Raw genomic sequence first — 23402 nt, forward strand, 5'->3', positions numbered from 1 at the left:
ATCAAAGCAAGTTCGATATAACGCAGTTTCACCTATAACGTGGTAAGATTTTTTGGCTCCCCAGGACGGCGTTATATCGAGGTAGAGGTGTATATTTCAATTGTTAGGCTGTAATGTGATTTCATTCAGCAGGTCAAGAGGCAGAAGGAAACATTAGATACTTTGCAAACATTTGAAAAAGGGGACATTTAAAAACCCTTTATATCTCAAAAAGCACTTAATTTATTCAAAAAATGTTCAGAAAACAAACAGTCTAGTTGTCAGTAAAACTGAGCCCTAAAAAAATTCTGAACGCTTGACACTTTTAAAAAATGACCAGGGGTTCAAAATGAGCCTTATAAATTGAATATTATTCCAACATTAATAATGGAAAGGCCATAAGAAGACAAACATCTAGCTGCAGAGCCAGAGTTAGAGACTTGGGCATGCAGATTCAGCATACGGTAAGGCCTCTATCACTGAAGCCAAAGGAACATATTTGCCAGCACTAAAAAAAAACACAACCATTTATGTTCTTTCAAAGCAGCAACTACACAATAGAATGCAACCCCTGCAACCTCAAAGGCAGCGTGGCTTTCTCTGGTCATGTGGGAAGGTGTTGTGGCTCCTTTAAGGGTTCCCATCGCCTTCAGATTGGAAGGGAGTCATCACCTGTGCTAGGGCTGGCCAGAGAGGCTCAGATTAGCCATTGCCCCCTGCAGACAAAAGGTAGGAGCTCTCTCTCACATCCAGAGCAGCAGCACTCACTTCTTCCACCCAGGGAATCAGAGTTGGACCCGTTTTTTTGTTGATCTCCTGTGCATATTGCCCTAGTTGACTTTTTCGGGACAGAGAAGGAATTTTCTCCTCCCTGCTAGACTGGCCTGTGAATGGTGATTTTCTTTGCCTTCCCCACAACAGCTCCAGGAAATGGCTGAGCAGGTCAGGAGGTTCAATACAAGCTGTCACAACTTGGCAGGTGATAGGTATCCAGTGCAGATACTCATTCCACAGTAAATAAACAGGAGCTGGAAATGAACTTAGGGGAAGGTAAGAAGCTGGGGAACCTAGAATCTGGTACAGGGAGGAGACACCCTCCTTTGCCAGGAACTTAACCCTTATGCAAGGGACGGGTGGTGGGGTCCCAGCAATGGGCTGGGGCCAGGTTTGGACGAGTGAGGAAGGAGTGATGACCTGCACTGTACGAGTTATTGCTCGATAGTTCCCTAATGAGTTAAGTTAATGAAGTTGTGGCCCAATTAAACAGCACCTCTCACATCTTGTCATTTTCCCTGTGTGTCGGGGACAGTTTGCTCAGACATACATATGGTGCCCAAACCTGCTCCTACTAAAATCAATGGCAAAACCTCTCACTGATGGGAATAATGGGAACAAAAGAGGGTCCGTAAATACCACAGAAATCAGTGGGACTTGGATCAAGTCCAGACCTACGCACAACAGAAAACTGTTAACACCCTTGATTAATTACAACCTATTATGTTTTATGGTTTTTCTCTAATTTTTTTTACTACTTTAAACTTTTTGGTTTAAGCCTCCAGACTTTAAGTTAGGGTGCTGTTCGCTCCTGAGCCCCAGTGATCAAAGCTGTCACTGTGTTGCACAAGGGGAGAAATTCTCTCTCAGGTAGCCAGGACCCAAATAGTACAATTAAATTGTCTGTTCTTTTTTATATAGACTCTGAAACAACCAAACAGGCTTCAACAAAGATTATACTCCTAGACTATTACAAATATTTGAATTGTGTTGAAATTTACATGATACTGCTTTCTAGCACAAGAGTTTTTTGTTTTGTTTTGTTTTGCTATCTGTGTATTGACACAGACACCACAATAGTAATATATGGTGAAAAGATGGATATTTCTGGTATTCTTTAAGTAATTTCAAATAAGCCCTTTGCCTTGTACCGATCTTCACCGAGGAATATAAAGTATGCCACAGTTGCTTTGCACCTGCTCTGGGCTACAGAGTTCCAAAGATATGAAGCTTTAATCACAATATTTGCAGTCATAAACTGACAAGATAAAATGGGAAATTTCCAGTCTGAACCTTGTCATTTATTCTGGATATCAAAAGTCACAGCTACTTGGTTTCATCATATTTTTTGTACAATGATAGAATAACGTCATAAACATGTTCAAGGACATACAGAAATAATAACTTTTCACTTCTGATTTTGTTTCTGTGCCATATGCAACAGTGATTTGACTACTCAGTGTAATAAACACTGTCAGACATAAAAGTATCAGTAGTAATAGGAATCTGTTTATTACCAATGGTAATTCAGTATTCTTAATCTTTGCTATGAAATATATGCAAGTAATGCAAAGCCAGGGAATAAGCATTACCAGCATACTTTTTCCATCAGTAATAAGAGCGAGGTGGGACGTGGAAAGATTGCTCTTCAGTGGAGGGTGCAAAGTGCTAGTTGGAATGGGATTGATTTTCTTACCTGATAATTAATTTTCTCCTCCCCGTTTTGTTGGGGGGGAAAAAAACACAGTTTGCCAAGTCGCCTAACATGCGAAACTCCAGCATAAATTAATAATAAAACTGTGCTCATCTACAGTATGTTGCAGCTAAGGATCAAGCACAAATAATAAATAATCAGAGCCTCACAACACTTCTGTGAGGGAGGTAAGTATTATAATACCCATTTTACAGGAGGCACAAAGCAAAGGTCACCCAGAGTCAGTGACAGGAGTAGATACTAAGAGTCCTGATTCATAGGGCAGGTCTACACTACCCGCCTGAATCGGCGGGTAGAAATCGATCTCTCGGGACACGACAATTGATCCCCGAATCGACGCTTCTACTCCACCAGCGGAGGTAGGAGTAAGCGCCGTCGACAGGGGAGCCATGGAAGTCGATTTGCCGCCATCCTCGCAGCGGGGTAAGTTGGCTCGGATATGTCGAATTCAGCTACGCTATTCACATAGCTGAATTTGCGTATTTTACATCGACCCCCACCCCGTAGTGAGGACGTAGCCATAGTCCCACTATCTTTATTTAAAAGGAGGGAGGAAATGAGTCACAGAGCTATTGGCCTGCACTAATTTGAATGTTTTAAAGGGGTTGTAAATGGTTGGTGCAAACATACATGTGACGGGGCAGCCCCGCCCCGCACTGGACCCAGCGACGTCAGACCAGTAGCCCTGATGCAGGAAGTCCCACCCCGTGCATACTAGGCATGCTCCAAGTGCTCAGGGAGTATAAAGGGAGGGAAGTCAGCTCAGTCTGGGCTGGCGGCCGCAGGGGAAGGACTTAACTGGGAAGCTCCTGCAGAGGACCAGCCGACGCTCTTGAAGCTGCCGGGAACAGAGACTTCTACAGACCGGCACGAACCCCTACTGTGGGAGGAACCAGTGGAGGCGATGGACCCGGAGACCCGCGGAGAACCCTGGGATTCGTGGGAGACCCCAACTCCCAACCTGGTAGGAAGCGACCTGGGGGAGGTGATGAACTGGTACCTTGCCCCCGGTAAGCCTCAGTGTGTTTCGGTAGGACCCCCCCCACTGAGCCAGTAGTAAGGTCCAACGGCCCTGCAACCAGGGGCAATGCTATGGACTCTGGCCATTAGGCTGTGCGGCCCTGTAACCAGAGGCAGCTCTATGGACTCTGGCCATTAGGCCATACTGCCCTGCAACCACGGGCAATTCTATGGACTCTGGCCATTAGGCCGTGCTGCCCTTTAACCAGTGGTGGGTCTATGGACTCTGGCCATTAGGCCGTACTGCCCTGCAACCAGGGGTGGTTCTATGGACTCTGGCCATTAGGCCGTACTGCCCTGTAACCAGGGGTGGTTCTATGGACTCTGGCCACTAGGCTGTGCTGCCCTGTAACGAGGGGCATAAACCCTCACAATACATCTCAAAGGGAACATTTCATTCTGCCTTGAAATAACAATCTGATGGATGGAGAATCTGGGCGCCCATAGGCTACATACAGGTAAATGATGTGTGTATATAAAGATGTAGATTTTACCTTTAATTTTGTAGATTTCTTGAGAGGCACAGAGGTTTAAATATTGCCTCAGCAATAGATGCTGTAGAAATTAGTAAAATAAATAATAGATATATAAATAGCCTTAAGGTCGGAACAGTGAAAGAAGATTTCAGTGAAAACTGACAGAGACTGAGCTTTGCTGACCTGACATAAGGGAAAGTAATATTGATTTTGCAATCTGTCTGTCAAGTCATATATTATTGTGTACTTTGCTTTATTTTGGTCTCCAGCCACTAATTCACTAAAGACAACTTTAATAAAAAGAGAATTCAGCTGTTCTCAAAAAGGCCTCTTTTTCTATCACTACATAGCCCTGCAACTGAGTGAATGGGAACACTTCCTCCACATCACATAAATATGCACTCTTTCTTTCTATATACACTGCACTATTTTTTAAAGTTTCAGCAAAAATGGTTTAGTTATTTCTGAGAATGAAGTTACTGTAAATTGCTAATTTAAAAAAATCTGATAATTTTCTGAACAGCTCTAGTGCCTCCAAAGTTTGGGCCAGGAACTTGTAATTTGGCAGGTGGAGAGTCCTAAAGTCACAGTGATATCTTCTCTTTTCCTGTGAAATTCCATCCAGCTATGGCTAACGTTATACCCAAGGAATATTGCCATTTGCACATGCACAGCAGAATTTGTGCAATATTCCTTAATTTTCTGAAAATTCCAAATGTGTTGTGCATGCTCCCAGGCCCTGCTGACTGTCCTACATCATTCTGAAGTAGCCACGCAGAAAAAACAGTTACTGACCTGTTCTGTAACTGTTGTTCTTTGATATGTGTTGCACATGTCCATTCCACTTCAGCTGAGTGTGGGCATAGTGCACCAGAGTTGGAGATTTTTCCCTTAGTGGTATCTGTTGGGGCGGAGCATGCACCCTCTGCTGCCTCATACTGCTGCACAATGGTATAAATGGTGGAGCCACTCTCAGTTCCTTCTTACCAGAGACACTGATATTGAAGGAAATGAATGTGGTTCATGGGTCATTTTCATTGCACATGTCCATTCCATTTCAAGTGACTCACAAGAAGTTCAATCTGGAGGTGGGACTTGAGTCTACCTGAACAATGACTGAAGGGCTATTTGTCCAAATTTGCTGTCTTTTCAGGAATGCTGAGAAGCGGCACAATGAATCACAAAGGTATGCACCGATGACCAAGTTGCAGCCCTACAAATGTCGAAATAGGCACTTGAGCCAGATAAGCTGCAGAAGTTGCTTGAGATGTAGTGGAGTGTGCTGTCACTCTGGTTGCTGGGATTATGTTGGCAGTGTCACAGCACACGTGAATACAGGAGGAAATCCATGACACAATCCTCTGAGTGGAGACGGGATAGCCACATGGAAATACGCTTCCCTCAAGTTGAGGGCAATGTTGCTGGGATTCAGGAAGGGGATAATAAAGGTTAGGGTGACCATACACAAACTTATTTTATTCATATATTTGTTCAGTTCTTCGCAGGTCTAGAATGGATCTTAGGCCTTCATTTGCCTTTGAGATCAGGAAGTAAAGAGAATAAAATCCTTTTATTTGATGGAGGGCAGGAACCTCCTCTACAGCTCCCAAATGGAGAACAGACTGCATGTCTGGGAGGAGGACAGCCTCATGAGAGTGGTGTCTAAAGAGATGAGGAAGGAGGGATGGGAGGGAAGTTCGGAAATAAATGGAAGAGTGTATCCCCAATTCCACAGTGTTTAGAACCCATTGATCTGTGATAATATGGGTCCAAGCACATAGGAAGTAGGATAATCTGGTGGAAAACACAGGGGTAGGAAAAACTGGTGTGATGTAAACTGCCCTCAACCAAGCTGTCAAACCGACTGGTTGGCATTATTGGGCTGCCTAGAGACACCGTCAGAAGAAGGAAATTCAGGAGGTAGAGGTCTCCTCCTATGATTCTTCCCCTTCTTCCTAGACTGGTCAGGGTGCCTAGACATAAATGACTAACATCACTGGTATGTTTGAGGGAGGAACTGTATTTTTTTCGGGAGAAGCGTATAAATCCCCAAAGACTGAAGTTTCTTGTCAGCCTGCTGAGATAAGAGGTTAGGGTTCGGGTTAGGGACAGATTCTGTATAGTCTGCTAGAACTCATGAGGAAGAACTGATGATGGAAGCCATGAACATCTGCGCATCATTACTGCAGATGCCATGGCTCTGGCTGTTGTATCCATCACATCCAACGCAGCTTGAAGAGTGGTCATAGCCACAAGCTTGCCATCCTCCAATACAGTCTGAAACTCCTGCCTCGCACCTTCTGGTAATTTGTCCATGAATTTAAGGACATTGCTGCGGAGCAAGGCTTGCTGATTTGAGATACAAAACTGCAGGCCAGCAGTAGAATAAATCTTTCTACCGGGGCTGTCGATTAATTGCAGTTAACTCATGCAATTATCTCAAAAAAATGAATAGCGATTAAAAAAATTAATCACGGTTAATTGTAGTTTTAATTGCACTGTTAAACAATAGAATACCAATTGACATTTATTAAATATTTTGGATGTTTTTCTACATTTTCATATATATTGTATTGTGTTGTAACTGAAATCAAAGTGTATATTATTTTTTATTAAATAAAATGATAAAAGAAATAGTATTTTTCAATTCACCTCAGACAAGTACTGTAGTGCAATCTCTTTGTCGTGAAAGTGCAACTTACAAATGTATTTTTTTTTGTTACATAACTACACTCAAAAACAAAACAATGTAAACTTCAGAGCCTACTAGTCCACTCAGTCCTACTTCTTGTTTAGCCAATCGGTAAGACAAGCAAGTTTGTTTACATTTACAGGAGATAATGCTGCCCGCTTCTTATTTACAATGTCACCAGAATCTCCATTCAGTCCTCTTGGTTATCATTAGCAGAGATGATGGCATCTGCCACATTAGCCTCGTGGGCTTCCAAATACAGCTTCGTTTATAGGCAGAGCCACATGAAAGGGTTCCACTGACTCCAATATGTCCACCAGTCTATGGGAGCTGTCTTGCACTACCTCCACCTGGATGTCCAGAGAGGAAGCAACCTTCTTTAGTAGGTCATCCTAAAGAGAGGAGGCCACCACAGATATTGCTGCCTCATACAGTGATAATGACAAGGAGCTAAAAAGGGAGTTGAGATGGAGTCTCTTATACCTCCTCTGCAGGAAGCTCTGTCAGGAAGGATGGTCAGGTTCAGTACCAACCTTGGTACGGGGGTAACCTCATGAGTCTCTGCATGAGAGCTATCCTAATGTCTGTTCAGGGATAAGGAGGAACCAGGGAGGATCTGGTACTGGGAGAAAACTTTCATGAGTTCCAGAACAGCCGTTGGTAGGATAGGGGGCCCATGGATCTATCAGCCCATGGATCTGGGTTCTTGGACCACTGTGGGACCTCTGCCCGGTACCTCTTGTTGAAGGTGAGTGATGCCTTTTATTCCAGGTGCGAGGGGCACAGGAGCCTACTTCCAACTCTGAGGAAGAGCCTGAGTTGCCTGACCCGGAAAGTGTAGTACCACGCAGTACTGAGGACTGGCAGTGTGTCTCTGGAGACGTAGGTACCAGGTACAGCTTGTTGGGCTTGCCTCTAGATGGCACTGGACAAGGAGGCACTGGATAGTCTGAAGTGAGCCCTTATACTGGACGTTGGATACTGCTACTCACAAAGGAGCCCAACAAAGACTGCAGTTTCATCAGTACCAGAAGATTTGTCTCCAGAATAGCTGAAGAATCTGGTGCTGAAAGGCACAGGAGATCCAGCGTGCAGCATATGCCTCTGACATCATGGATACTGACCAGTTCTCCAAATGCTGCTGATGTTGCATCAAAGGGGTTGGTACCACAGAGTGGGTATGTCTCGACCACAGAGGCACCAGTGTCAACGACCCCACACAAGATGAAGTCAGTACCAGTGAGCAACTCTTTTCCAGGGATACTCTACCCTGCCTTTCAGCCTCCTTGCTGGCAGATGGAACTGGAGACCTTGATCTCCTAGTAGAGGCTGGCTCCTTCGAAGCATTTTGTCTATGCTTCTTCCTCGGTAGTGGGGAAGGAGAGCGGAGCTGACTCTCCACAATATCTGAATAGCCACTTCTTATGGAAGCAGAAGCTCTTGGCCCCTGTCCTTAGTGGGAAGGTTCTGATGGTGGACTGAAGGCCGCCTTCATGAGGAGGTAACACAGTCTCACCTCTCTGTCCTCCTTAATCAGGGGCTTGTAGTCTCAACATATTTTACACCTGTCCCGGAATGGGACCCTCCCCAAGGCACTTCAGACACCTGGAGTGAGGGTCACTCACCAGCCCTGACTTCTTGCTGTGGGTGCAAGCTCAAAGACAGAGGCATGCCTCGGTACCGGGAGTCAGTACCCAGATACACAGGAACCAACACTCTAAGTCAGTAGCTCTCAACCTTTTCAGGAGTCTGATTCATCTTGTGTATCCCCAAATTTCACCTCACTTAAAAATGACCTGCTTATAAAATCAGACATAAAAATACAAAAGTGTCACAGCACACTATTACTGAAAAATTGCTTACTTTCTCATTTTTACCATGTAATTATAAAGTAAATCAATTGGAATATAAATATTGGACTTACATTTCAGTGCATAGTATATAGAGCAGTATAAACAAATCATTGTCCGTATGGAATTTTAGTTTGTACTGACTTTGCTTCTGATGTAGCCTGTTGTAAAACTAGGCAAGTATCGAGATGAGTCGCTGTACCTTCTCGAAGCACAGACACTGACTCCATGGGTGCTCCAGGGTTGGAGCACCGACTTCGTGGGCTAGAGCACCCAACAAAAACAACACAAAAAAATTGGCAGGTGCTTAGCAGCCAGTTCCCCTCTCCCCCCTAGTGCTTCCTGCTGAAGCTCAGCTGAAGAGCCGGAGTGCGGGTTTGGGGGAAGGGGTGGGGGCGAGGCCTGGGGCTGAGTGGGGATTGAGCAACCACGGGGCAAGAAGGAAGCTGGTGCCTGTGTCTAGAAGACGTCTGCATAACTCAGGTTGAGAACCACTGCTCTACGCAACATTAAATATCTAAAATAAATAAATAAATGAAACCTATTGAAAAGCTCTATTAACTATGCCAAGCACACTATAACTATATATAAAAAATCTGAAAGGGAGAACACTTGGAAAGCAAGTCAACACAATCCCACTACCGCTCATGGGAGGCAAGAAGGAACTGAGGCTGGTCAGGGGCAGCTTCACCCTTTATACCATCACACAGCAGCATGAGCCAGTAGAGGACACATGAAACTCAACCTTATTGAGTTGTTGGTCACAGCCACAGAGAACTGAACCAGAATTGTTAGTCGTCAACTTTCGTTCTGTCCCTTGTGCATATGATACAGTCTCCAGTGACAGGATCATGTACACAGATGAGGATTAAAAAAATAATTGAACAGTTGCCATTAACTGAGCATCAACTATCTTGTGTGAGGTGAGAGTACTGTGAAAAAGATACTGTGTAATCATGTAATAAAAGACTATCTTAATTAAGCTTGCATGGGAAACTTCAACTCTGGCATTACCTGAATTCTGAGTGCGTGACTTTGCAACTATTCCATTATTTTAGGAAAGTTTTTTTTTTTAAATGCTATATAGTTTTAAATGAATATACACACAAAATGAGTGATCAAAACAAGAAGTGCTCTGGCTACTCACCTAGGTTATACCACATGTCTCTGATCTCAAAACCAATTTGCCTCCTCATGTCACCATACCTAAAAAAGAACACATTTCTTTATAAAGGGCAGTAGGGAAAATGAATTGGCTATGACAATTTGAGTAGCATTTAAAAATTCTTAAGATCCCTAAAATTCCAAAAGACCAACTTATACTAATAATACAATTAGCACCATTCATTTAGTACTCTAAAATAGACAGTGGTTTTAAGCCACCCAGAAGATGCATGGTAGTATAGTCAGGAGCTCTGGCTCCCAGGCCTGGGTTCTAATCTCTACACTACTAGCTCTCCCTTGAAGGAAATATATTGCAATTTCTACAAAAGAGAGCACAAATGAGTCAGCTCTGGGAATCTCTCTTTGCCATATCTGCGTATTACATAACTGTTCTTTGGGACCATGGGGGTGGTTGTGTAGATTAATGAGAGTATTTTCCGTTTTTCAGTCTCTAATGGTGGGAGAAAGCATACTGCACAGCCTAAAGGATATTTTATCCTTTACAACCTAAAGGATATTTTATTTTTATACATATTCTTAGCATATATAGATTGTCCTAGAAAATGAAATGAGAAACACATCACAACATCTTACACACTAAAGTCACCAACACAAAGCCACAATGGTTCGGGATTTTTGGATTTTAAGTTTATGCTGGGAAGCAGTGATGCCCTGAAACAGGGCTGATGGCACTAATGCTTCACATCCCAACCCAGTACTCACTACTTAGCAAACTATCATGGAGCCCCTCTACAGTAATGAAGATTGGGGACTAATCCAGCTCCCAGAAATCAATGTAAATGATTTTGATCGGGGCTGGATCAGGGCCCTAGTGAGTTCCTAGAATATATTTGCTTGATGGAGTATACATTTTTTAAAACATTGCTTTTCTCACATTAGCAAAATCACAACATTTGGTAATTGGCAAAGGGTCTCCCTGATATTAGTGTGGATTAAAGCTATTGTACTGTATTTTTAAAAACGTCTGCTGCTATTTAACACACATAAAATCCCAGCTGAGTAGGAGTGATATTTGTTACACAAGTAAATAAAATCTTATGCTTCAAGACCCATGACTTTATTGGTTGCTGAGCAATTTCTTCTCTCATTTTATTGCCTAGACAAATCTAATTCTATTAAAATTATAATTTGTAAAACCATTATCACAGAGTTTTATAAATCAGCATATTTTAATAACTAGTCTTGTCTAAGACCTGGTCTATTTACTTTTATTATCAGACATGAAGAATATGGTGAAAGTCTGTTGATCTCTTACATTTCCTCCATAGTGCAGCGTATAGCACAGGTTGGTGGAAAAAGAAACCCTTATAAGGTTCTCACCTTATATGGGTGGGTGAACAATCTCATTCACAATCTCTTCCTCCGAGATTAAAATATAAGGTATTTCCAGTCCGACCACCTCCCAAATTCTCCCTTCTCTTTACTCCTTGAATCTCCTACCGTTTCATGGATGGATACAGGAAATTTGCATGTCTATATGCACACACACACACACACACACACACACACACAGTTAATTTTGTGAATGTATGAACCATTATATACATACACAATTTATCATGCCAGTATTACCTCTACATACATGATGCATATGTACCTTATAAATGTGTGTATATATACAAACATACTTATATTATACAAATACACACACACACACACACACACAATTTAAATAAATAAATAAAGACACAGAGAGACAAATATATAATGTGGAGGTGATATCCATATAACAACTTGGAAAGATATGTGAAATTGCATGGGTATGTGAGAATTAAATATAATTTACTATATGTCTATGACCATATTATCTACCTACTAAGCTAGCTGCCTGGGACTTATTCTAACATTCAATCCCCACTCTCCCAAACAGCTTCAGACACATATATTAAAACTAAAAAACAAAAAATAAAAGATCCTCAGCCTGTCAGAGAAGCATTTCCTCCTCTTAAAGTTACCCTTGCCTGAGGCTTGGGATGTGTAATATTCAGTCCTACGCCAGTAATTACCTTTCTATACATAAAAATGTCATGATTTTGAAGTTCCTTATCTTACAGCCCTGCGGGGCCAGACACAGAAAGGCACCCAGCCTCCTCAGTGGGGTCCAACACTCCCATCTAGCTCTGGAAGGGTATGAGATTATGGATTTTAAGGCTGTAACATTCTCAGGTTCTAAAAAAAACCTCTCAGGTACATTTTGTAGGTTTTTATAGCCCTGTAATTTGGACTCGCGCTAATAACCTAGCTTTTCTCACACAGGGATATGACAAACAGTCCCAATAAAAACAAATTAAAACTCTGAGTTTACTACAGTAAAATAGCTGTAAGGTATGTGGCACATAGAGAATCCACAATAGTGTGGTATGAAGGTTTTATTAACATGAGTTTGTGGGTCATCTACATAACTCAACTGCGACTCCACCTCTCATAACTAATATCAGCATCCCAAACTCATGTCCATAAAATACCACCCCATCATATATAATTCTCTGTAGTGTATGTGTGTATACATAATTACACACACACACACACACACACACACACAGGCTCAGATTTCAAAGCTATCACATGGGGATCTGGATATCCAATTTCCATTGATTTTACTAAGTATCAGAGGGGTAGCCATGTTAGTCTGTATCCACAAAAACAAGGAGGAGTCTGGTGGCACCTTAAAGACTAACAGATTTATCTGGGCATAAGCTTTTGTGGGTAAAATCCCCACTTCTTCAGATGTATTGATTTTACTGCAAATTGGGTGTCCAAATCCCTTAGGAACCTTTGAAAACTTCAGCCTATATAAAAAATGTAAACTGCCCAGATTTTTTCAGACCGCAGTTAGGCAAATCTTGAGGCATGGTTATCTAAGCATAATTATCATGCTTCTTAGAATAAACAAAGCTGAAATGGTGCTGGTGGCATGAAACACCACAATCCAGGAAATTACAGCACCCCTCTGCTGTGATATGCTTGCCTATGCAGCTACAGCTGATCTCATTGTGTTCTTTGAGTGGTTTGTGAACTCTTTGGGTTTTGAGAGTTTTTGGGTGAAGAGAGGGATTGGCGGGGGTTTTAAGTGCCTCTGTCTGGTAGGTGGTTGAACATCATTCTTTAGATATCGAATTGTTACAACTACATTCTTTCAGCGGCTACATAGTTTTCATGCCCCAGTACAAGACTGTATAATATTAAGATTAAGAAAACAGACCTCTTTTAAGAAGGTGGGCTTTACTGTATTATGACACAAAGGATTTGCCTTCTGAAAATGGCCTCAAACATCTACCACATATGCAGCTTTCAGTATTTAGGCAATGTGCTCAACTAATCCTAACTTGTGGTCTTGGCAGAGATCCTATAGAGAGGAAATGTTTTTACAACATTCAGGAGATGGCTGTCACTGTAAGGCCAGATTTACACTACAAGACTTCTTCCTACAGAGCTATTGCAGGGACAAAGGAGAGACAACAGGGAACATAGAGGGGAAATCAAATCAGTATCTTAGATGTCTGTATACACACAGTGATTACAAATGATGTTTTAATGGTCAAACAAAGCAAAGGTTCCAAAGCAAGTGTCTTGAACATCATGGTGGGGCAAATTAGAGCTTGAACAGCAATATCAAGGGTAAGGGCTCAGGCAGAGAGAGATGCATCCTGGAAGTGAATGGATGGCTGCTCAAGTGGTGTTGCGAGGAGGATTTTGCCTTCGTTGACCACAGGATCTTGTTCTGGGAAAAAGAACTGCTGAGTGTAGATGGGGTCCACCTATCGAGGAAGGGAAGAGTATCTTTGGATACAGATTGGCTAACCTGCTGAGACAAACTTTAAACTAAGTTCTATGAGGGCAGGAAACAAAAGCCCATAGGTAAATCAAAAACACGGAGACCTGGGTGATGGGTTGGAATTCGGGGGGATCATGGGCAATTATAGCAGGGACAAAGGAGAGACAACACAGAACGTAGAGGGGAAATCAAATCGGTATCTTAGATGTCTGTATACTAATGCAAGAAGTATGGGGAATAAACAGAAAGAACTAGAAATACAAGTGAATAATCACAACTATGACATAGTTGGAATCACAGAAACTTGGCGGGATAATACAGGACTGGAATACTGGTGTAGAAGGGTACAACTTGCTCAGGAAGAACAGGCAGGGAAAAAAGCGAGTAGGTGTTGTCTTGTGTATTAAAGATGTATACACTTGCATTGAAGTTGAGATGGAAACAGGAAGAGACTTGTTGAAAGTCTCTTGGTAAATATAAAAGGGGGGGAAAAAAACCCAAGGGTGATGTCATGGCAGGGATCTACTGTAGACTACCTAGCCAGGAAGAAGAGGTGGATGAGGCTTTTTTTTAAACAATTAACAAAATTATCCAAAGCACACGACTTGGTGGTGATGGGGGACTTCAACTACCCAGTCATCTGTTGGGAAAATAATAGAACAGGGCACAGATTTTCCAACAAGTTCTTGGAATGCATTGGAGACAACATTTTATTTCAGAAGATGGAGAAAGTAACCAGGGAAGAGGTTGTTCTAGATTTTATTTTGACAATTAGGGAGGAACTGGTTGAGAATTTCAAGCTGGCAGGCAGCTTGGGTGAAAGTGATCATGAAATGACAGAGTTCATGATTCTAAGGAATGGTAGGAGGAAAAAGAGCAGTATAAAGACAATGGATTTCAAGAAGGCAGACTTTAGAAGAGAGCTGATAGATAAGATCCCATGGGAAGCAAGTCTAAGGGGAAAAATAGTTTGAGAGTGTTGGCAGTTTTTCAAAGAGACATAATTAAGGGTATAAGAGCAAACTATCCCACTGCATAGGAAAGATAAGAAGTATGACAAGAGATCATCCTGTCTTAACCAGGAGATCTTCAATGATCTGAAACTCAAATAAGAGTCCTATAAAAAGTAGAAACTAGGTCAAATTACAAAGGATGAATATAAAAAGCAACACAAGCATGTGGGGACAAAATTAGAATGGCCAAGGCACAAAATGAGATTAAACTAACAAGAAAACATTCTACAAATACCTTAAAAGCAGAGAAAGACCAAGCACAGGGTGGGCGCATTATTCAACGACGGGTGAAAGACAATAACAGAAAATGTGGAAATGGCAGAAGTGCTAAATGCCTTTTTTGCTTCAGTTTTCACCAAAAAGGTTATTAGCAATCGGACGTTTAATATAGTGAACACCAATGTAAATGAGGTACGATCTGAGGCTAAAATAGGAAAAGAACAAGTTAAAAATTACTTAGACAAGTCAGATGTCTTCAAGTCACTAGGGCCTGATGGAATACATTCTAGAGTACTCAAGGAGCTGACTGAGGAGATATCTGAGGCATTGGTGATTATCTTAGAAAACTCATGGAAGACAGGAGAGATTCCAGAGGACTGGCAAACAGAGTGCCAATCCATAAAAAAGGGAATAAGGACAACCTAGAGAATTACAGACAAGTCAGCTTAACTTCAGTACACAGAAAGAAAATGGAGCAAATAATCAAACAATTAATTTGCAAACCCCTAGAAGATAATGAGGTGATAAGTAACAGTCACATGGATTTGTCAATAACAAATTATGTCAAACCAATCTAACAGGGCAACAAGCCCTGGATGGGGGAAGTGGCAGATGTGGTATATCTTTCTTTGACAGGGCAACAAGCCTTCTGGATGGGGGAAGTGGCAGATGTGGTATATCTTGAGGCTTTTGATACTGTTTTGCATGATCTTCTCATAAACAAACTAGGGAAATATAGCCTAGATGGAGCTACTATAAGGTGGGTGCATAACTGGTTGGAAAACCATTCCCAGTCAAGCTGGTAAGGCATATTGAGTGGGGTCCCACAAGGATTGGTCCTGCATCCAGTTCTGATCAATATCTTCATCAGTGGATCACAAGCTAAATATGAGTCAACACTGTTGCAAAAAAAAAAAAAAAGCAAACATCATTCTGGGATATATCAGCAGCAATGTTGTAAGCAAGACATGAAGTAATTCTTCTGCTGTCCTCCTTGCTGATATGCCCTCAATTGGAATAGTGTATCCAGTTCTGGGCACCACATCTCAGGAAAGATGTGGACAAATTGGAAAGCAACAATAATGATTAAAGGTCAAGAAAACATGACCTATGAAGACAGATTGAAAAAACTATGATTTAGATGCCAAGGAGGAGTAATTGATCTTTCCTTTGGTTGAAATAAAGATTCAACCTTAAAACTGTAAGCACATTTAATCCTAATGATGAACCTTACCTGTTGCCTCCCATACTACTTATGGCTGCCATCTGGTTGTAGCCTAAAAGGGCTCTGAGGTTTGGGCCATGACATGATTTCGTGGACATTTTATGGGGTGAGGGCTGGTGCTAAATGGGGGACTGTTGGGTAGGAGGGTCCTCCAACAGCAAGGCATTCAACTCTGGGCACCACTGGTTTCAAAGGCTGTGAAGCTAGCGCTACAGGTCCTAGCAACAAAGCTTTCCTTGCTTCAGCTGAGTTCTGTGTGGGCAGGAGGACAGAGAATTAGGAAAGGGAGGAGCTCTAGTTTGGCTGGGGTGGGGTGGAACAGGGGGGAAAGTAGCAGAAAGTAGAGGGGACCTGTGTGAATTGCTCTTTCCCTCCCCCTCCCAGATCTCTACTGGATACTCTCACTGGATTTTTGCTGGGACTTTACCTCCCCTCATCTAGACAGCCCAACCCACAAAGGGGTTCTTCATGAACCAATTAAAGAAATGCCCCACAGGTTGAGTAGCACTACACTGAGCTATGCTGCCTCTTACCATAACGCAGACACACTGCACTTCTATGCTATCAGGCAAAACTAACAGTGATACAAAAGACTACACAAGCCCAAGGGTGCTGAGATAGATGTGGTGAGGGAACCATAATATTGAACTTCCTAGCATGTGTGCCATTAATGCAGTGTTTTGGTTGAAAATTTAAATTCAGATATTTTGCACTAATTTATTAAAAATATTTGGATTTTGAAAGAGTCCACACACATTGTTTAAAACCACTAGATTGATTTTTATTGTCTCTAACTTGTTTGCTCAGTGAAGGAAGGGCACACTATACCTGAATTTAAAGAAATGGAGACAGTAATACAGTGGGCAAATCCTCTGTGTTCCCAAATCTTTGTGTCTTCTCCTTTTGACAGGTCTTATTTGCTGTGAAATTTAGAACTTCAATCCAGACAGTTCAAATTCCCTGTCCAGAGGTAGCAATGTAATCCCTTTTGACCAGGAAACCATACAAGTCTGCAGCTATGCAACAAAACATTCTTCAGGGATATCACAGTGACACTGACTGTAGTTATGAAGTTTCACTGTAAAAGGCCTTTAGGAATTAGGCAATAAAGAATACAAGTGAAATGAGATTAGAATAAGCACAAACCTAAAGAGGATTTAAAAAATCTACTTTTAGAATATGTTCATACTTCTGAAAGTCTTGACTATGAACATTCTGCAGCATAAGCCATTTCAGACCTTGATTCACTGCTAGGAACATATGCTATATTTGATTCATAGTTTTAAAACCAACATTTCAGTACATCACGATTACATTTAAATTTGTATGGATTTATCTAAGGAACTAAAGTAAAATTATGTTAATAGTCCCTCAAGTTCTTGTCCATTATTTTATATTGGGAATAGGACTTACTTGTTAAGTATTTTGGCTCTTTTAGCACTTGAAAAATTCTCCAGTTGTAAAGATTCTTGTGTAAGAAAAGCAACAGCCAGGTGGAAGTAGTTGTTCCAAAGCTGAAAATCAGAGAGATGACAAGAATAAATACTATTAAATCTCTGAAGTGTTCTTCTACACACCTACAAAACATATTAAAATACATAATTTATGCACATAAATATTAATAGAAAAAATAGACATCGCCTTCTTGAAGAGATCTTAGTCCATCTCCATACTGTTTATATTTTAGCTCCTGTCCTAAGATAGATTCTCCATTCACCTGTTCATCCTAATAGCCCTTCTAAGCCACTGTTCCAGTATGAAGTAATCTTTCTTGAACTTGAGTGACCAGAACTGTACACAGTATTCCAAATGAGGTCTTATTAATGCCTTGTATAATGACATTAACACTCCCCTATCTGTACTGGAAATACCCTGCCTCATATGTCCTACGATCACATTTGCCTTTTTCATGGCTACATCACATTGGTGGCTTATAGTTATCCGATGATCGACTAATACATCCAGGTTCTTCTCCTCCTCTGGTGTTTCTAACTGATGAGCCTCCAGCTTATAGCAGAATTTCTTGTTATCAGTCCCTAAATGCACAAACTTGTACTTTGTACTATTAAATTTCATCCCATTTCTATTCATCCAATCCTCTAAGTCAGGCAGTTCCTCCTGTATAATATTCCAATCCTTCCCTGTATTGATTATGCCTCCCCACTTCATGTCATCAGCAAGTTTCATTAGCACACTCTTCCTTTTTGTGCCAAGGTCATTATTGAAAGTATTAAATATAATCAGTCCCAAGGCTGATCCTTGAGGAACTCCACTAGTACCTATCAAAAGAGGTTTCCTATAAGGAATCTCAACAAATCACAAACCTGTAATAATGTTAACAGTCTCCAGCCCGCATTCCACTGTGTGTGGATACCTCACAGTTTGGTTTCAGAGAACTATTACCAGTGTTCGCTCCTTTTGATACACTATCCACTGCAGACCTCAAAGCATTTTCCTAAGTATTTTCTGAAGCACTCTGCATACTCACAGAGCGCTATAAATAATTAATTAATTAATTAAATAAATAAATAAAGTGCATGCACTTATCTGATTAAAAACTAAATTTATATGCAAATTAGGTAGGGCCCTCAAGCTCTTGGGAAGTTGCCAACAGGTCTCCCAGCGCTGCAAAGGTTGTGCAACATCACTGTATTTATTTTTTTGCGGTGGCAGACATAATGTACAGCTTACTTATTGGAAATATACATTTTTCAATACTCTATAAAAATATTTAATCGATTTTTAAAAGTCTACTACTATAAAGAAATCTCTAGGTGACACAAACAAAATACATTAGTTTAGTTGGGTATTTCGTACTATCTCCTAAAGGGAGAGGAGGGAAGGAGTCCGGTTATGGCTCACTAGTTCTCTGGGCTAGCCCCAGATTCAACACGACATTCAGCAGCTCCCAGGGTGCTCTAAGTGATGCCGCTGGCATAGGGTTTTTAATGGGTCCTATGCTAGTAGAGGATAGGCATAGATGAACTCTGCTCTGTCACACCCTCTACCTGCCTCCCCCATACCAGGAAGGGTGGAGTGCTACTGATGGAGGACCCAGCTGTGGAATGTCTGTGCCAGCAGGGAGTTCTCTGACAGCAGAGAGCTGCACCTTGGTGACCAGATTATGGCCCTTTTGCACTGTTGCTGTAAAGAGAATCTGGCTCACCATATTATTCAGGCTTTGTGGACTGAACAGTGGAAATGATGGTTCCACACTGAGAAACCCTGCAACGGATCCTCAAACGTTTAAATCTGGCCGTGTTAGCTGATCTCAATTGTCAAGACAGAACAAAAGCAGAGAAGCAGTCTTTAAGATAGCCAGGCCCCAAATCAGTGCAGAGCTCTGCAGATCAATAGTTATATACTGAATTAAGTTGAAAAGAGTGGACTTGTTACTCCACTAACTCCCTGCGTGGACACTTTTACTGTGCACTAAAAGTACCTTTGTGTGCATTAGCTTAATACACTTTGGAAATGTACTAAGCTAAACCACTGCAGGACACCCTTTGTGCACAGTAAGAGTGTCCACATAGGGAGTTACTGCTGACTAGCTAGTGCACTCTAAATTCACACCCTAGCTTACTGAGCACTAACTTCCCCGTGTGTCTTCATCCAAACTTCACACTCAGGCAGACGCTAGTAAAATTGAGAGACTGCACTGTCCGAGTCTGATGAAAAGGTAACTTAGAGTTGAGTATCTTCAGTATATTGATGGAAGAGCAAACCAAACTACCTCACCATCTCTCCTAGTAACTTCACAGTAGCAGGAGGGATGAATGAACAGAATCCTGCAGTATTCCTCATAGGAGAATTCTTGGAGAAGAGCTGGATCATCTCAGAGAAACTAATGGAGACACCCAATGTGCCACTGCCATCTATACCTACATGGGCTCACAACCAAGGCAATTCCTTGTGGTGAACCCTCATAGAGATTTAAAATAATCAGCAAGGACATTTTTCTATTGTTCTTTACCCAGAGATCATTTACCAACCAGACCAGGACTATCTAGGACAGTCATGTCATAAATCAAATTGAAATAGGTCCAGGAAATCTGAGATCACTAGATAATACCAGAGCTACCATACCACAACATTCTGAATGACAGCTTGTTTACACGAGAAAGTTGCACTGATTTTAACCTCAGGTGTGATTTTATACTAATTTAATTAAACTGGGACAAAACAGTGCGTAGACATGCTTATTGTGTTCTGAATGGTTTATCTTAAACAGGTTTCTAAACAATTTAAAATGAACTGAAATAAGGTTTGTTTAAACCAAAATAAGGGCAGTCACACAGCCTTTTACACCAATGTAACTAAATTGGTTTAAAAATTATACCTTAAGTTAAATAGGTGCAACTTTCTCATCTAGGCAAGGCCTAACTTTCCATCAAAAAGGAACGTGAGAGCAGGGCTGTAATGAGGACGATTATCAGTGTCAAGACATGGCTTGATGGCCCCAATAATCACTTCTTTGAGATACACTGGAATCTTGACCTCAAAATTTGTTGACCTTCTTTCTCTAATAACAGACCTGAAAGGTGCCTGGCTCCAATGAGACTAGATGATCATGGTCCATTCTGACCTTAAAGTCTATGAGTAGATTTCACTTGAAGTTCTTCAAATAGCTCTGGAAATTCAGGTTGACTTAAACTCCATGTTGCAGTTGGGCCTTCTCTCACACCCCACACACGCAAAACTGCCAACTGCAGAAGCAGCGAATTTGGCCCATATATGAGATTTGCCACAATTAGGTAGAAAACTGCTCAGAGCAAGAAACACTTAACTCTGATTTCAAGTGCAGACAACCTAGATTCACCTTGCTGTTTACCACCCAGAACTGTTCTATTGACTGAGACTTCACAGATGCTAGGGTGGAGAAGAGGGAATGTTTCTTTGCTTACATTATGACAATGGCATAAGAATATATTGTGATAAATCAGAATAAAAGTATGATTTCCACTACAGACATGTTAGTCCGCTCCTTTCACCTTTCATCTGCTGCAATGTCATTTGTGACTTATCTCCTTGCAACTAAACCTACCAAAATTAACTAAATGAAAATGAGTGTCACACATGGCAGGCCACCGCATTTCCAACACTGAACAGGATTTTTCCTGTTACTCAAAACAAGAAGCAGTCTTTCAGTCGCACTGCTTCCTGTGCTCACACAGCAGTTTTCCAGGCAAGGAGAAAGGCAGTGGAGTGAAACTGACTAGGACCACCTGGAAGAAATGATGTGTGAGTTCAACACAATTAGTGCTAATAAGAAAGGGACTGGGAAATACTCAGGCCTTTAAGGCTTTGTGATAATTTTGAGGAATAAGATATGGGGAAGTTCTGGGGCCCTTCACTTTCAGAAGAAAAAAGGCAATTTAGCATTTGAGCCATTTCTTGTTGTGGAGAAGAGTAGAACACTGAGAAGGGAATTGGCAGAACAGATTTAACAAGCCAAGAAAAAATTTTACAATTCAAAAATAGAAGAAAACTAATGAATTAATAAAAAAGGATTATAAAGAAATATCAAAGGTGAGCATGTGTATTTGTGCGTGTGCACGTATTGTATGTATACGAGAAAAAGATAGGCAGACAACCTTAGGGAAGAACAAGATAGACTGCAGAGGAGAAAATAAGCTGGAGGCAAAACAGAAAGAATCAGAAAGCAAAACATCTTAGAAAATAAAAGATGAAAGAAATACAGAAACTGAATGTTACCACATGACTTCTTGATTAATAAACTACAATGATACAAAATCAATGCAGCACATATTACATGGATTCAAAACTGGTGAAATTATATGTCTCAAAATGTAATTATAAATGGAAAGTCATCCTCAAGTGGCTGTATTTCTAGTGAGGTCCAACAGGGATCAGTTCTTCGCCCTACGCTATTTCACGTTTTTATTAATGGCCTGAAAGAAAACACATAATCATCACTGACAAAGTCTGCAGATGACACAAAGATTGGGGGGAGTACTAAACAATGAAGAGGACAGGTCACTGACAAAGAGTGATCTGGATCACTGAGTAAGCTGGGCTCAAGCAAACACAGTGTGTTTTAATATAGTGAAATGTAAAGTCATAAATTTAGGATCAAGAAGGTGGCCATCCTTACAGTTTAGGGGACTCTATCCTGGGAAGCAGTGACTCAAACAGGTTTGGGGGTCATGGTAGATAATCAGTTGAACATGAGCTCACAGTGCAACACTGGCCAAAAAGGGCTAATGCAATCCTTGGCTATAGAAATGGGTAATATAAAGTAGGAGTTGAAAGGTTATATATTACCAATGTATTTGGCACTGGGGCAACCACTAATGGAATACTCTGTCCCATTTCTGGTGTCCACGATTCAAGAAGGATGTTGACAAATTGGAAATGGTTCAAAGAAGAACCATGAGAACAATTAAAGTATTGGAAATCATGTGTTTTAATGATTGAGGTCTTTTGGGTCTGTTTATTTTAACAAAGAGAAGGTTAAGTGGTGACACAGCTTATAAGTACTGTACCTTCTGTTTGTTACAGCTTTCCCCCTATTCCATTTTGTTTCTTACAGCTGTCCCCTTACTCCATTTTGTTTTTGTTCTCCTCCTGTGGCCGCCCCTCCCTGGCTGTTAAGTTGTTTACCAGGGCCACTGCCCTTCTCCAAGGGAGGGCCCCTTAAGTTGTTTACCAAGAGCCATTGCCCTTCTCAAAGGGATGGCCACTTGTGCTGCGTGCTAAGTGGGACCACTGCCCTGTTCAAAGGGTTGGTCCTGTTATCACCTTGTTAAACCTGGGCTCGGTGTAGGGTAGGCAATGTCCAGAGCTGCAAGACCTAATGTGTTTTTGAGATCCTGGGCATGAGTCATAGGCCTCGTGTGCTTTTGAGTGCTGAGGTGTGAACTCACGCCTATGGTCCAGGACTCTGCCCAGGCATGTCTCTATGCTCACCTGCAGTTTTTCCCTGTATCTCCTCCCCTGTGACAGAAGGAGCCTATCAGGGACAGGTGGGGAAACTGCCTGAGATTGCCTTTAAGAACAGGCATTTTTTAAACAAACATCAGAAAGGTTCCTGCATTGCTACCTGGTCTGATCAGCCAGGGGTTCTGGGGGGTCCTTTCTCCGCTCTTGTTTTATTTTTGAGCGTACCCCCGTTTTTAACCCCCCCCCCACGAAGAACGAATTGCTGCCTGAGAGACCTCCTGATTATCAAGACCATACCGAGCCCTCCTTGCTTCTTCTGATGTTGTTGCTGCTTCTGCCTTTGCTGCTGCCTTGGGGACTGGTAAGAATCCCTCTGTGAAACTTTCTATACTTTTATTACTTTAGCTGCTGGATCTGTTTCCCCAGCACACAGACTCAAGCTAAACCTTGGTCTGTGTCTTAAAACCTCTCTTAAACTCCTTGGTCTGTATCTGTAATCTGTTTCTTGCTTTGCAGCACCTTTGCTGCTAGAAATAAGCCTGTGCCTTCCTGGACTGTATCCTGGGCTGCCAGCTTG

General features: G+C 41.6%; 1 protein-coding gene across 2 annotated transcripts in view; it reads right to left on the reverse strand.

The window, feature by feature from the left end:
• Positions 1–23402, reverse strand: part of DOCK1 (dedicator of cytokinesis 1) — a 538770-nt gene that overhangs the window by 117469 nt on the left and 397899 nt on the right. For both annotated transcript variants that reach the window (XM_034776839.1, XM_034776840.1), the window contains exons 31-32: positions 17336–17436; positions 9653–9711 (exon numbers count right to left, since the gene is read on the reverse strand). In XM_034776839.1, the coding sequence (XP_034632730.1) occupies positions 9653–9711; positions 17336–17436 (160 nt within the window). The remainder of the gene's footprint in view (positions 1–9652; positions 9712–17335; positions 17437–23402) is intronic.

Source organism: Trachemys scripta, chromosome 7 (genome assembly GCF_013100865.1).
Source record: "Trachemys scripta elegans isolate TJP31775 chromosome 7, CAS_Tse_1.0, whole genome shotgun sequence".
Taxonomy (NCBI): Eukaryota; Metazoa; Chordata; order Testudines; family Emydidae; genus Trachemys; species Trachemys scripta.